Source organism: Vigna umbellata, chromosome 1, assembly GCF_029865625.1.
Source record: "Vigna umbellata cultivar VRB3 chromosome 1, Vumbellata_1.0, whole genome shotgun sequence".
Classification (NCBI taxonomy): Eukaryota; Viridiplantae; Streptophyta; class Magnoliopsida; order Fabales; family Fabaceae; genus Vigna; species Vigna umbellata.
The window spans coordinates 16493496-16509858 of NC_142165.1; the positions used below are offsets into that span (position 1 = coordinate 16493496).

The 16363-nt window shown below is 26.8% G+C and overlaps 2 protein-coding genes across 2 annotated transcripts; one reads left to right on the top strand and one right to left on the bottom strand.

The window, feature by feature from the left end:
• The first annotated feature begins 1543 nt into the window (after positions 1–1543).
• Positions 1544–5541, top strand: LOC124830604 (glucose-1-phosphate adenylyltransferase large subunit 1-like). The gene is made up of 14 exons (XM_088105690.1): positions 1544–1865; positions 2084–2182; positions 2431–2604; positions 2724–2816; positions 2907–2990; positions 3102–3157; positions 3329–3422; positions 3526–3711; positions 3810–3890; positions 4169–4255; positions 4673–4777; positions 4900–5006; positions 5173–5233; positions 5313–5541. Exons 1-14 carry the CDS (start codon positions 1641–1643, stop codon positions 5412–5414), a joined length of 1554 nt encoding a protein of 517 aa, XP_087961816.1. The 5' UTR covers positions 1544–1640; the 3' UTR covers positions 5415–5541.
• A 703-nt stretch (positions 5542–6244) lies between these two features.
• Positions 6245–9937, bottom strand: LOC124830621 (mannan endo-1,4-beta-mannosidase 7-like). Its single transcript, XM_047304397.2, has 5 exons — positions 9503–9937; positions 9006–9200; positions 7935–8057; positions 7486–7679; positions 6245–6794 (listed from the first exon to the last, which is right to left on the bottom strand). The coding sequence occupies exons 1-5, from the start codon at positions 9836–9838 to the stop codon at positions 6389–6391; spliced, it is 1254 nt and encodes a 417-aa protein (XP_047160353.1). The 5' UTR covers positions 9839–9937; the 3' UTR covers positions 6245–6388.
• Positions 9938–16363: the final 6426 nt, after the last annotated feature.

The window sequence follows — 16363 nt, forward strand, 5'->3', positions numbered from 1 at the left end:
AGAGTAAATAGATTTAGCCATTTTTTTTCAAGAGAAAGAAATAACATATCTAATGTCGAGAAAAGCTGATGAACTATTACTTATGGTACATTAATTTGACTCATTAACCAAAACATTACCTCATCATCATGTCAAAAAGTTATTACACGTCTATACTTAGCCTATTTCTTATTGAGGACAAGGCAAAGAAAAAAAGGCAAAGTCACGAGACCACAAATACGAAACATCATCTTTATCTCACATGGAACCAAATCCTAAATGTAAACCCCACGAGACAACACCATCATCCCCAGTTAACAACACAATACACAACCATAGAAGACCAAATTTGTCGTGCTGAGAGAATAATACATTCAATAAAAGTGTTATTCTTTCTAACATACTTTTCTTAATACACTCTTCTTTTAGCAATTACAATTTATTAAATATTATAAATTAGGATAAATATTCTTAATAAGTCAATTTTAAAATTAATTTAACTTTTCAAAATTGGTTTATAATATAAGATTTTGTTTTGTAAAACTGACTTGTAACATTATGTTTGCACTCACTTGTATATTATTTATATATTGTAAATTAGTTTCATTTATAATCAATGTAAAATTTTTAACATCTTTAATTACATCAAAATATACAGATTTCAAACGTAGAACTAGATGGATTATTTGATAACAACTTAATAAGATTCAATAAACTTAACAAATTAAAATAGATTTTGGATGATTATAATATTATATGAGTAAATAAATTTTAAATGTAATCCAATTTTATATAAATAACTTGTAAGCTAATATTTGTGCTCATATATATAATAAAAACTTGTTTTATCGTGAAAATTTTATTAAATAAACAAGATAGAACAATCTAAAATTATATTTTTTAATTAATAAATTTTAATTCATGAAATAATATTCTCTAACTTATGGAGATTGCTATTGTGATCCACAACGCATAAGAGAAATCAATAGCAATAATGTGAAATGAACAGTGTGGTAGGGTTGTAAGTTGTAACCCTATCACAAGATGAATAATAACATATGCATAAAAGAAAAAGAAAATAGTTTTTTTTATGAAAAAATGGCAAGATATTTTGCATTGTGGCAATATAATGCAAGAGAAATGTAGTTTTCAGGATGAGATAAGCACATTCGTCGTTATCCCAAAGAAACAAAAAGGCACAGTTAAAACATATATAAAGAATGAAAAAAAAAGTAAAAAAATTACATACTAGGTACAAAATTGTGGTACGACAAAGGTAGGTGACACATTTGACTTGAGAAGTGTAACTATCGAGATTTGTAATAGACATTTTATTTCGTATTAAAAAGAGATGTCAATATTTAGAACAGATGTTTTTGTTTAAGACAAAAACAAGTTTAAGGAAGTTAAAGAAGACGTAAAAAAAAGTAGAAAGGTTATGTTAATATCCCTGATTCCTCGTAACATAATTGTATAGCATGTAATGAGTCAGGAACTATAGAAAGTTCTGCCATTTTTTTGCTGGTATATAATGACGACTCATTTGGCAATGGGTCTCCAACAAACCTCTATATATTTGGTCACTTGAAGAAGTAATAGCTTCTAAGTCTGTGCATTGTTTAGCTGCTTCGGAAGAGTGTGGGCTTTGTGTGAAATAGAACATGATGAATGCAACTATGGCAACTCTCAATGCAAGTCGTAATATCATAGCTAACAAAGGATTTAAGATAAAAAGAACAAGTTCAGGCTTCTGGGGTGAGAGCACGAAGAGAAGTCTTAACGTAAGATTTCCGAATACTAAACCATGCAAGAGTTTTAAGGCTGCAAGTTCTAAGTCTGGCATTGCACGCGCTGTTTACACTCCCGACCTCGACCAAGAGTACCCGGTAATAACCTATATGCATGTTTCAATGATGAAAAAATGTTCATATTTTCATGAAATGTATTAAATTATTCAATAACTTTTCTTTATAGACTTACGTGGGTTTTTTGTCATCTGATGTGAGTGACATGTTGGTGCATGAGATGTTTTCGTTTTGGTTAATGTTGCTTGGTTTGTTGGTTCTTTTGGATGCTAAATACTAACGTTGGGTTTGATTTTCAGAGTCCAAAGGTAAACCCTGAAAACGTAGCTGCCATCATATTGGGTGGAGGTGCTGGAACTCGACTCTTTCCTCTTACCCGCACAAGAGCCAAGCCCGCTGTATGGTTTTCTAATTTATATAAACTTCTTTAGAGGTTTTTGTTTTGAATTTTGAGACACGGGTGCATGCACTAACGTAAAGGATTCTCATCACAGTTCTTCCTTCAAGCAGTTGCAGGATTTCTGAATGTGCTGAAATATATATATATATATATATATATATATATATATATATATATATATATATATATATATATATATATATCTGTATGTGAGGAGATATTAATTAATAATTATCAATTTTGCAGGTTCCCATTGGAGGGAGTTACAGACTCATAGATATTCCTATGAGCAATTGCATCAACAGTGGCATCAGGAAAGTGTACGTTTTAACTCAGTTCAACTCTTGCTCCCTCAATGCTCACCTGTCTCGCACATATAATTTTGGAAATGGAGTGAACTTTGGAGGTGGTTTTGTGGAGGTTAGTTGTTTGAAAAAAAGAGTGAGATTTGAAATGGATTTGACAAACAAGTTTGAAGAAATTTATCAGTGAATCTAATCTACTCACTGATCAAAGTGGGAGTAATTTGCATGAAACAGGTCTTGGCTGCTACTCAAACTCCTGGAGAATCTGGGAACAAATGGTTCCAAGGAACAGCTGATGCAGTGAGACGATTTACCTGGGTTTTTGAGGTAGATATTTTGAATGCTACATGCATCTATGCTAAAATTGCTTATTTAGTAACCATAAAATGAATGTGTGTGTGGATGATTATCATGCAGGATGCCAAGAACAAGAATATTGAACACATAATGATAATTTCTGGTGACCATCTTTGCCGGATGGACTATATGCAGCTTGTGGAGGTACAACTTAATTTCTCAGCTAAAATTACATATATTGTATATAGTTCATGAGAACTGTGCTTACAGAAACATTCAATGACCAATTTCTAAAACTAATACTATATGCTTCAGACACACAGTGAGAACAATGCTGATATCACAGTTTCATGTGTACCTATGGATGAAAGGTATGTGTATGCAAAAGAGAGAATATGTACTGATATAGATAATTTTTACACAGTTTGAAAATCTTTACATTGAAAATGCATTGAACTTGATCTCTATAAAAAATCTGTGAAGTTTGCTTTTATTACAAAAAACAATCAAGGAAAACCACCTTATTATGTGCTATCTTGTAGCGGTGCATCTGATCATGGGCTGATGAAAATTGATAGAAGGGGAATGATTACAGAGTTTGTAGGTAATCCAAATGAAGTAGACGTGAACGCAATGGTACATTATCTCTGCCTTAACTAACTCTCACATTTCCGACCCATTTATTCAATGAAATATGAAGTGTTCAAAGCTAATTCACTGTCACCTTTGATAACTGCAGCGTGTGGATACCACTCTCCTAGGCTTAAGTGAAGAAGAAGCAGAGAAATATCCTTTTCTTTCTCCAATGGGTGTTTTTGTATTCAGAACTGAAGTCCTGCTGAAACTGCTAAGGTGGAGCTGTCCTTCCGGCAATGACTTAGAATCTGAAATCATCCCATCTTCTTTGAGGGACCACAAAGTCCAAGTGAGAAACAATCCAAACCATGGAATTGAATTCTCTTATGCTAATGAAGTTAAACTCCTTTCTGTTCTTGATGCTTTTGTTTCTGTTTATATTTTCAGGCATATATGTTCACGAATTACTGGAAAGATATTGGAACTATCAAGTCCTTCTTTGAAGCCAATCTGGACCTAACAGAACAGGTTTATTTCCTTTATATGTAATTCTTAATTTGAAGTTTGTTTCAGCCAATTCCAATTGTTTACTGCAACTGGTTAGCCAAGAATGAAAGTTAATCTCAATTCAATTTAAAAACAATTTGAATCTTCCACTGTTTAGAACACTTGAAGTAGTATATGCAGAGCCCAAGTTTGTGTTAATCTTTATAATAATGAGCTTGATAATATTTGCAAAAAGCAATGCAATTATCACATTTTTTTTTCCAACATTCTGACACATTTACTGGTTTTATTATTTGTAGTCTCCAAGATTTGAATTCTATGATCAGCAGAGGCCATTCTTCACTTCCCCAAGAAACAACCCACCCACTAGAGCAATAAAATGCAGGGTAAGAGGGAAAACTTTTACTGGTTTTCTTCCTTTTTTTATGCTATGTAAGAAGGGCAATGTAACAGTAACGCAATTTTGTGAAAATTGGAATGATGTTATAATAGCATTTCGTAAGCTTTTCTGTATTTGGTTCTTACATGAAATGTAGTACAATTCCCATGTAACAGAAAGTGACAAAAGCAAAGAAAGAGGAAGGCATAGAAAGAAATGAAAAATGACAGAGAGAAGTAATGACAACACACACACCCTCTCTCCTCTAACGAACTTCTATTTAATGTGCTCTTACCTAATCATAATTTTTGAGCCTCACATTATTTCTCCTCACGCGCCTGTCTCCACGTGTCTCCTCACGCTCATGACCTTCCTTCGTTACATGCTATTACAAAAAATGAATAACTGAGCTTGGTTTTTGCAGATTGTGGATGCAATTATTTCTCATGGCTGTTACTTGAATCACTGTAAAGTTCAACATTCTATTGTTGGTTTGCGCTCACGTTTAGAGGCTGGTTCAGAGCTTCAGGTAAGCTTATTCTGCACTTTTTCTCTGCATCATGAATGGTTATACTTGTCACAATTGAAAATCGGTGGGGTAGAAGGAAGGTGCATTTTACACATCTTTTCCATGACCCTCTTAATATGCAGGATACCATGATGATGGGTGCTGACTGTTATCAAACTGATTCTGAAATTGCATCTCTGCTGGAAACGGGAAAGGTTCCAATTGGTGTTGGAGAGAATACCAAAATCAGGTACCATGATGTCAGTTAATGATAATTGTGTCATATGTCAAATATTCTATTAATTATAATTTAGGAATTATCACAAATTTACGAATTAGACTTAAAATCTATTCCGTAAAAATTATAAATTTTTTGTTTCTAATTTATGCTGATTTCCTGTTCCAATATTTTGAAGGAAGTGCATCATTGACAAGAATGCCAAGATAGGAAAAAATGTAATCATTGCCAATGCTGATGTAAGTGTTGCTTGAAAAACTCAAACATGGTAGTTCACTATCCAAGTTTGTTGATTCAGTTTTTTGGATGAGTTCACAGGGTGTTGAAGAAGCTGATAGGCCTGAAGAGGGATTCTACATTAGATCTGGCATTGTAGTTGTAGTGAGGAATGCAACAATCAAAGATGGAACAATGATATGAAGGAGTTTGTTGCAGTGATTTGAAGGAATTTGTTGCAAAAAGTGTAATAGGATTAGTTTGCTCCATTGTATACTCCAAGTTACACTACATGTAAGAATTATTGGTTTGAATAAACAGTTTTTGTTGCACCAAACTATTTTATTAACTTATTACTTTTTGATTAAATATGTTTTTAGTCTCTAAACTATCAAACGAATTTGTTTTTAGTTCCTCTTTCAAAGTAAGGTACTCATTTTGTTTAAAAAAAACGTTAATATTTTATTTTTTTCGCTGTTAGTTTTGAAGGACCAAAAGTTAAGATTTTTTTGAAGGAGGAGGACTAAAATGTATCTTACTTATATTAAATTACAAAATTTATACAAATTATTTATTTTTATAATTATTTTTAATAAAAATTATTTTATAATTTAATACATTTTTTCTAGAATAAAAAAAACACTTGCTCGTAGTTTCCACAAGTATTTATTATTGTGTTAAAATGAAGATATAAAAATTATTTTGAAAACTAAAAGGTAGTTCATATTAAAGTGAATTAATTAGTGAAATAGTTTATATATGAAATATGGTATCAAAAGAGCTGAATTACCAAACAACATTGAACAATTAATATAAAATCATCTATAATAATAATAAGGTAAGAACTAAAGATTTATATTTCTTTCTAATCTTTCAATATCAAAAAATTTGAAAATTAAAATTCACTATATCCTTTAAATAATTTAAACTTGTTTGACAAACTTATTTATGTTCTAGCAATAATTTTGAATTTTTAATAATTCATAAACAAGAACTTTGAAAAAAATATTTGAAAACTTAATTACACCAAAATGTTATTAATTCATTTTTGCATACCAAAAAACATAAATAGTATTATAGATTGATGAACACAGACACACTTATAATTTATCTTTCATGCACAGATATAATGTCTAATATTAAAGGGCTTTGTGTTAATAATGTTACAAAGTCTTGTCTCAGTTTCTAACTTGCTTTGCTTTAGTGTTAACAATGGAGAATTTCTTCATCCTGATTCTGTTTAGCTTTTGAGACTCTTGAGCAATCAAAGTAGCAGTTGAGCTATTCTCATCTAAGGGCACTTCATAGCCATCTTTAAAAGCATCCATTCCTTCTGCTAACAGATGCCAAAACAAGCCACCAGTTGCTGCACCACCATCACTTGCTGATGAATATATTGAAGAATACACCAAGTTGAAAAATTCATCCCTTATTGTAATTGACTCACTGCTCATGTTTCTCACTGATACTCCAAACTCAGCAAACAGAACTGGTTTCTCAATAATAATCTGTGCATCTTGGATGTGATCATTCACCCATCGAACCAAAAACAAGGTTTGTTCTTCATTGCTTGATTTTGGTAACCTGTATTAGAAAATGAGACTCACTTTAACTTAAATATTTCTAAACATGTTTCTAGTATATTTTTATATAATTTCAACACTAACATTAGATTTTTCATATTTACAAAACATACTCCCAATTATTATAAATAACTTGCTATAATGACTATAAAACATAACATAATAACTTCTTAACCTTTCTTTCCTTATCCAATAAACACTATATATATCATTCTTAATAATTATTTGATAACTTCTAATATAAATTTATTCTTATAACCTTCTCGTAACCTTACCCAATTTAACATTATAAAAATATAAAACATTTTTCCAAAATAAGAAATTAATATTAATGGAATTGTTAGGAAGAAAATTTTATGTCTAACTTAATCTTGTCAAACTAACTTTGATGATAAGATTTACATCCACTTATATATTATATCATGTTCTATCATTAAAAAAATTGAGATATATACACATAGAATGTGTATAAATGCATGTTTTTTTGTTAGAGTATAGTACCTTGTCATGTCAACGTGACAAAAACACTCATTTGATATGTTAAGTATCATTAAATTTTAAAATTGTGTACTGTGATGATTTGAAAATTCGACAAAGATAATCCTACATGGTGTCAAATGAATGTTAAAAACAAAAAATGTGTCATGTTTGAAAATTATGCATCATCATTAAATAAAAGTGAAATGGCACACCATTGATCAGGGTATGAATGAACTGTGGCAAAATCAATGGCTGGGATTTGATTGTTTGCAATGAAATCTGTTCCAACTTGGAAATTTGGATTAGACTCATTCTTTGAAAGTCCATAGAAGCCCTCCAGACCAGCTTCAAGTAAATGGTTTCCATCTATGGATTTCAAGTAAGATGCCATTTCAGTAATCCAAGCCTGTCAAAAAGGGAAATATCTCTTAATGTTTGAAAACATAGATTTCACATTACTTATTTTAATCCAAAATTATATTAATTTAATCAAAATGTTGTAGTCTTAAAAAAAATTAAAATGTTATATTTCTCCTTCATAACCAAAAGGGTTCTCTTAATTCTGTTTTTCTTTGCATTGATACATAAAGTTTTTATTTTATCTATTTATTTAAATTGAAATGGAAAAGAAAACATAATCGAAAAACAGAATAATAATTACCTGAACTGTGTTTCCCGAATGATCAGAAGGGCATCTAATTTCATTCATGAGTTCCCAAGCCATTATGGTTGGATCATCTTTGTAAACCACTCCCGTGAAGTTATTACGCCTTGTGAGCACACTCTATCATGCAGACAAACATAAAACCACATTGTTATATGTCTTTTTCACTTCAAAAACCTTTGTACAAATGTTGTCACGAGCAGAAGTAGCTGAGACAGCAACTAATAATAATAAAATATTACTGCATATGTAGTTAGTGCTGAAATTTTCTTCATGTGTAGTGTTTGTTTCATTAGCTGTACTTAAATGCACTTTATAGAAGAAGTGGTCGATAGCACAGTGCACATGTGAACATTAAGATGGTTGAAAATCACAAGTGTGTATCAGTAGCAAGTAGCAACATTCTTTAAGAAAAGTCTAAACCTCTATACAGGTTCATTAATTCTTCGTAGCTTTCTGCTACTAAACATTTATGCTCACAGACCAAAACAACTGCAAAAGCTGGTGAATGTAAACTTTTTTTGAATTATTATGATTTTAGATCTTTTTCTTCTTATCTCATTCTATTTGTATTGGTTGTTAAAAAATTAAGATTAATTTAACTTTACAAAAATGATATATAAGATTAAGTTTTGTGAATAAATACATTTTTAAACCTATCTCAACTCCACAACTCAAGTTTGAACCTCACAAATTGGGTTTGACCTATTTAGATACTCTAAATTGGTCTTATCCCCTCACAAATTAGGTTTGCATTTATCTACTTTGAATTGATCTTACTTTTAGTCGATTAGGGACTTTGAACAAGTTTGTATCTATTTATATACTATAAATTCATCTTATCTCGTGGAAGTATATATATCTTGAGTGTATGATTAGATATTAATGAATAATCCAATAATAGATGAACAATGAATCTAATAAACAATAAATTTCTGTAATACATCCTTGAAATTAAGAAATAAATTTTAAGTCTACTTCAATCTTATAATATTTATTTTCCAAGATAAGATTTAGCACCAATAACTTGTAAAAATGATGTTAAAGAAAAGAAAATATACTAATGACCTTGATATGGTTTTTGAAGAATCCCTTGACAAGAGGGTTTGTGAAGAAGTCATCTTCAGAGTGTAGGGACTGGCCCTCAGTCTTTGCCCACTCAACATACTGTTTCTTTCCTCCAAAGTCATCATAGTTATTCACCAAACTCAGCACCAACTTGGTCCCATATTTTCTGGCTTCTGATATTACAAAGTCCAGTCCCTTCATTATTCACACAGCCAAAATATCATTATTACTGCTGCAGAAAAACTGTACACCAATTATAGCAGGCATACATTTCGCAGAAAAACTAAGTTACACTGTCATCGATCTATCTAATCACAACGCATAATATATCTGTGTTAGATGTTAATTCAATGATGATATGTAATGGAATGCCAGTGCAAAATAGACTATATATAACATTATAATTAAACAACTAATTAATTACATTTAAGCAAAACCATCTTTAATCTCTGTAGAAAAGAATACATTGAGATTAGAAAATGGAAATGAAAACTGACCAGGAACATGTCTTCATTGTAGGATCCAGGAGAGTATTGAAGGGGGTTATCTCCAGCATCACTGAAAGCCCATGTTCTTGCTATGCTAAGTCCATGGTTTGCAGCTACTTGAAATGCAGATGAGACCTTGTTTCTCTGAGATGGATCAGAGGCCATGTACATGAGCCAATAAGCATTATAACCATTAGCATAGTAGGGTTTCCCATTCAAGAGAAGCTGCACCCCTCTTACTCTCACAAACTCATCTTCATGATCATCACCTTCTACTTTGAAGATCCCAGGTTCTAGTATCATCTGGTAGAAAACTAGAGAGAACAGAAAGAAACCAAGCTTCATTATTCTGCTTTCAAAAATCTTCACACTCTCTGCTTTTTGGTGGCGTGAAGAACTAGGAACGAATGATACCGCTCAATTTGCAGCACTGAAGCTAGTCCCACACTGTTTATAATGACAAATGTGTGTCTGTGTATAGCAACTATCACTGTACTGTATTTATATATATCGAAAGAAAACTTAAACTTTTCAGTAAATCCCTCCAAATTCTAATCTTATGATAATTATCACATTTAATTATACTTATATTTTTAATTGTTTGATTAAAAATTAAACAGCTGAATTTTTAAGTGAATCTTTATTAAGTGAATTAAACAGCTGAATTTATATTTTTATGATAATTATCACATTTAATTATATTTTTAATGCATTTTATTTATATCAATAAATAATAAATTATTAAGTGAATCTTTATGCATGTACTTTATTCTTTCTTAAATACTGTTGTATATGTAATAATAAGAATAATAATTTATAAAAAATAATATTATATTGATATAAATTTTACATAGTATTGATAAGTTTTTGTCAACTTAGTTATTAAATTATAATTTAGTATTATCATGATGGTTTATATCACTTGCGAAACTGAACGACAACAAAATTTATTAAATAATTTCTATTTTAAAAAAGATATTAGATCGCTGGATATTTTAGATTAATACAAATCTTTAAATATATAATTTATGTCAAAAATTCTAAAGTATATTTAATAATATAACATTTGATGGAAATTGAATAGGTGTAATTTGATTGAAATATCTGTTTTATTTGGTAAAGAAATTAAAATTCCTCCAAATATCAATCTTATAATATAACAATTAAATATAATGCTCGTGATTTTATTTTTTATTAAAAGTTCAAGAAAGATGAATAATTATTTAAAATTAATAAAAATATAAGTATAACTATAATCTTAATTCATAATTCATTTTATTTACCAAAAAATAAAAATAAAATTATTATTTTTAACATCCTCTTTTCATAGTCATTAATTATATTTAAATTTTATAGTTAAATATTTAATATAAAACAAATATAATTTTTGAAGAATACTTTAAAAAAAGTATATTTTTATTTTATTTAAATTTATATTATATAAATAGTTGACTATCTTAAATAAAATAATTTATAATATAAATAATATCTTATATATATATATATATATATATATATATATATATATATATATATATAATTGTAATAACATAAGTATATTTAAGTTTTTTAAATATGTTTATAATTAAATTGATATATTATATATGAAAAAGTAATTTTAAAAAAAAAATTAAAGAATGATTTTGAGGTATTAATTAGTTTTTATTTTTAAGTTATCTCAGTGAAATTGTGATTTAAATTTCGTGAACCATTGGATTAGGCTAAATTTTTATAAAGTGTTATTAAAATTTATATTTATAATATATGACCAGTCAAATTTATAATTAAAAGTTTATAGGAAGATAAATAAATTTGTATTTTCACTTATCAGTGAAGTGTTGATAACTTCATTTTCATTATTTATATTTATTTAAATTAATTTAGTGATGTGATAAATAAATTGGTATATTTTCATTATCTATATTATTTGGTTTAAATATTTAGTAATTATTGTATGCATATGTATATATTATGATAAATAAATATTTGGTTAATGTAGTTGGATGTATAAATCTCAGAGATTTAAATGTGTGGTATTTATATCTAAAGTAGTTAAAAAATTTTGGTTTCATTATACATACTGATACTTTTTATTCATTGTCATAAATATTAATTAAATATTAAAAAATAAAAAAAAATAAATGATATTATGGAGTATAAAAAATGAAAAATATATATTTTTTATTTTCTTCAATATTAAATATTAAGAAATAAACTAGAATTATATATAAATATCAATAGGATAAAAATTAAATAATTATAAAATGAAATAAAATACCAAATATATGTCTTAAAAATAAATTATAAAAAAGTTAATATAAATTCTTTTAAGTTATTTAATAAAATAAAAAATAATAATTGAAATGAGAACAGAATTACATGCTAATATGAATACACATGTACTCATACTAATTAATACATTTCAAATCAAATTCAATTTGATATTTCTAATTATATGTGATATATCAAAGTAGTTTATGCACTATATAGATATAAGTTACTTCTTAATTTTTAGTTATTATGGGTAATTCATTCTATCTTATTAAAGAAAAATACAAAACAAACTATACGAAAGAAATAATTTGTTTAAGTAAGTAAATCGTGTTGTAAAACATTTATGGTAAATTTCATATGTTTTATTATATTTTAAATTTTTTTAAAATCGGTATGTGAAAAAAATGTATACATAATTTATAATTACTTATTCAAATTCATAAAGTTTATATTTTTTTTTAAAAAAAATATTTTCAATTTTAATCCAAACTTAATTTTATTAAATTACCATCAAGAACATTCTACTATTATCTAATCAATTTCATTCTATATTATGTCATTTAAATTAAACTAATTATATATAATTTTTTTATTATTTATTTAGTTTTTTCTAATTTCAAATAACCTTACTTTTCATGTACTCTTACCATTTTGAATGCTATAAGGATCCTGAGATATAATTGAATTTAATGTTTGTGATGGAATATATATATATTATTCAGTAAATAAAAAAAATTATACAAAAAATGTTAGTGATTGAAGTTTATGTTGTGGGGTCTGGAAGTGTATCATTTTGATGGTGAAATGAGGTATGAGAAGGATGATGGAACACAAAGCTGTGCTTAGCATCATAAATTTTTATGTCCTTACATGCACCATTGTTGCCCCGTGAGTGCTATGAATTCGACTTTCGGACAAAATTTAAGGTATCATGTTCATGGTCCCAACATGCTTCAGGATGTCTTTCAAAATTATTCTTTTTAAAATTATTTATTTATATATTTGTTTTTCTAAACTATTTCTCTATTTTCTCTAACTACCTTTTATTTATAAATTCAATTTCAATATAATCTGTAAATAATTTACTTCCAACGTTACCAACTGGCTTTAATGGCAACAAGAAATTCTCAGTCTACCTCTTTAAAATTTGCAAACTTTAGTTGAAATGCTTTTAAATGGGAAACCAAACAAAGTGAAACTTACGTATGTTCAAATTTATTTTGATACGTGTGAGAGATTTTATATTAATTAGAAATAAAATGATTTATTATGAGAGATAAATTTAATTTTATAAATTGATTTCTTAAGATTTAGATAAATTTAAAGTATATTTTAAATGGTAAATCAAACGAATTGACAGTTATCTATTCAAATTCTTTTATACTTTAACATGACTTAGAGATTTTACATTATTAAAAATATAACAAATTTATAATATATAAATAAATATAAATTTCATCTTATTTATTAATTTCATAAAATTAAGTTATATTTAAAATTTATTTTTTAAAATGTTATATATATTGTTTATCTTAATAAAATTTATTATTTATTAATTCTGTATTATAAGTTATTATACCAAATTAATCATTAATATATAATTTCATGGTTGAAATATACATCCTTCACCGTAAAAAAGAATGTGATAAAAATTTTAAAATTATAATTTACCTAAAATTATACATAAAGATTAAGAAGATAAAATTAGAATTAAAAAATGTAAGAATAAAAAGTATGTTAAACCTATTTGAATACTATTAAGTTACTATTAAGAATAAATTAGAATAATAAGTCTTGTCCATTAATGTAATGAGATTAATGAAATGAGATGAGGAATCATAACCTCTCAACAATATTTGAATACTATTAAGTTACAACAAAGTTAAATGTCTGCAATTTCAGTTTTAGCTTTTGATCAAGGACGTTTTTGGTCTTAAATTCATCAACTTTTACAAAAAAATAAATAAATATATTTTGATAATATTTCTCTCTTCTATATAGCCAATAGATAAGTCTTTTATAATATATAAAGCAATAAAGCTCTTTTTTTTCGCGGAAAAGCAACAGAAATATTGCTATAAAACGCTATCAGATAATAAAACTCTTTACTGCAATTTTTTTTTTATTAAACATTATAATGTTTGAAAGTCTTCGCTTGATAATTTAAACTTACGAAATAGTTAATTTTTATGTGTCATTTATTTCAAATGAACGTTGAATTTTAAAATATTTCTCTGAATTCTATTGATTAAGCTTAATTAAATTTTAAATTCTTTTATAAATTTGTGTATTTTTAATTAAATACTTTATTTATTGATTATTCAACATTGTTGAAAGATTGTATATTTGTAAAGAAAGAGTGTGTTTTAAAATTAGGAAATTCGTTACTAATTGTTCACAAAAAACATTCACAACCGATACAATATTCTATTTTCAAAGCAAAAGTATTTATCTTTATTTTTTATCTGATTTGGACAATTAATGTTAAGAATATATACTTTATTTTCTTTGAGGTAAAATTGTAAAAAAAATATATAATTACATAAATGTTAAAATGAATTATCAAACCACAACTATATATGTATATGTATCAATTAATTATAGAAAACAAAATAGAGTAAATAATTATGCATGATTAAAATTTTATAACAATTACAACATATCACTAGTACAAAAACAGCATACAACATCGACTATTTATTTTTGGTCTTTGACGTCGAATTTGAGAACGGCATCATATCGGAAGACGTTAAATTAACATCGAATTTTGTTAATATACTATGTAAATTTAATGTCACATTTTGTCCATATACGTAATTAATTGTAATCCTTTTTTACAACTCTTCGAGACCTGAAAAGCACGGTAATATAGGATCAACAACAAATAACAATAACAAACAACAAACAAGTTTAATCAAACAACAAACAAATTCAATCAAACAACAAACAAGTTCAACAAATAAGTTCTTCAAAACAAAAACGAAAATTAACTTTCAAAAGGTGGGTTCATCGGAATAAAGTGTTGTCACCGGTGAGAGAGAAAGCAGAATGCGTCTATGAAGGACAATAACACGAAAATAATCGGTGAAAACAAACGAAAATCATATGTAAAGTAGTTAATTAACATGCATTTGTATCAAATGAAAGAAAGATTACATGTGATGGTTGTCAAACTTTGTTCGAGAAAAGTTTGAACAGAGAAGAGGGTCTCGTGCGTTAAGATAAAGTGAATGAATTTTCAATCTCCCGTTCAAATTTTTATTGAATTCACTAACATTTTGACGTCTAACGTTGAGACATTAGACCCTTTATATCTTTTTACATCGAATTATAATTCTAAACGACGTTTAATAATTGCATTTATAAATTGTCACCTGTGATTTCAACGTTGACTATTAAGTGGTTAAACGTTAAGCAATTATGCGATGTTTTTGCACTAATGTATATTATTTGTTTACAAATGTTGAGATGAATAATATTTTAGATATATTAAATATGTATATGTTAAACAAATCTCATAATACATTTAAGTTTGTTATGAAGTAAATTGTCTATAAAATCTTCATTTTAACATCAAAATTAAAGAAACCAAAATAAATACCTTCAATTAATTAGTTAGTGTATAAACTACACTACAGGAAATCATTGGATAATAACTATTTTAATGACAAAAACAACTGTAATAACTAATTTATATATTAATCTATAGAAAAAAATATTGATATTTAAAATAGTTTTATTATAAATAAAAAATTATAATTATTTATGAATTAAAATCTAAATTATTTTTTAATATTAATTACCATACCAAGGTTTTAGTTAAAAAAAATAGAATCCAATTTATACATTAATTCTTTGATGGTTACAATTTTGGTAACTAATATTAGAAATCAGTTTAAACTTTAATTTACAAATAAATTATTTTTTATTTATAATAGAGACTATTTTAGACATTAATAATTTTTAGTTTATAAATTAATATCTAAATTGTTAAATATAGCAACTAATATATTTTTTTAAATTAGTTGTTTTATTTAATGATTTTATTTTAATATTAGATTTAACTTATAAATAAAAATATGTAGCAGATTTTTTTAGAATAAAATATTACCTATTTGTTTGACAACTTATTTATTTATTTAAATACGGAATAAAAAAATTGAAGATAAATAATTTAACTTTATCTTTTATTAATAAATATTAATTAATTGAAAGAAAACTAAAAATAAAATATTAATATCAAAAAATTTAAGAATAATGTTTGAAAAAATAAATAAAAAATAAAACTTGGTATACTGTGAGAGACAGTCAACATATTAGAAAAAAGCAGATGACAAAGGCTTAGCATTAAACCAACTAGTCATCTCCAAACCAAACCACGTTTTTCTAACTATCAACGTCAACTTACTGATGGCTCACGTGATCAACGAAACATGTTTTTTCTTCTTCTGTCAATTAATTTGAATAAGATTTTTTGAAAATTATAATTTTAATGTTAGATATAATAAAGGTGTTTCTTTTTAGGCTATTTATTTATCTAGGATAAACTTATTAAAGATTAAACGGAAACTTCATATCTCAGCTATTAAGAGTCTT

Bases quoted from the DNA above. Each gene is read 5' to 3' on its own strand.
- LOC124830621 (XM_047304397.2), bottom strand. From the start codon at position 9,838: ATGAAGCTTGGTTTCTTTCTGTTCTCTCTAGTTTTCTACCAGATGATA. The intron at 7,680-7,934 runs GTAATTATTATT...CCTTTTTGACAG, and splicing joins ATTCGGGAAACACAGTTCAG to GCTTGGATTACTGAAATGGC. The intron at 6,795-7,485 runs GTGTGCCATTTC...TTTCTAATACAG, and splicing joins CATTCATACCCTGATCAATG to GTTACCAAAATCAAGCAATG.
- LOC124830604 (XM_088105690.1), top strand. From the start codon at position 1,641: ATGATGAATGCAACTATGGCAACTCTCAATGCAAGTCGTAATATCATA. The intron at 2,183-2,430 runs GTATGGTTTTCT...TCAATTTTGCAG, and splicing joins GCACAAGAGCCAAGCCCGCT to GTTCCCATTGGAGGGAGTTA. The intron at 3,891-4,168 runs GTTTATTTCCTT...TATTATTTGTAG, and splicing joins ATCTGGACCTAACAGAACAG to TCTCCAAGATTTGAATTCTA.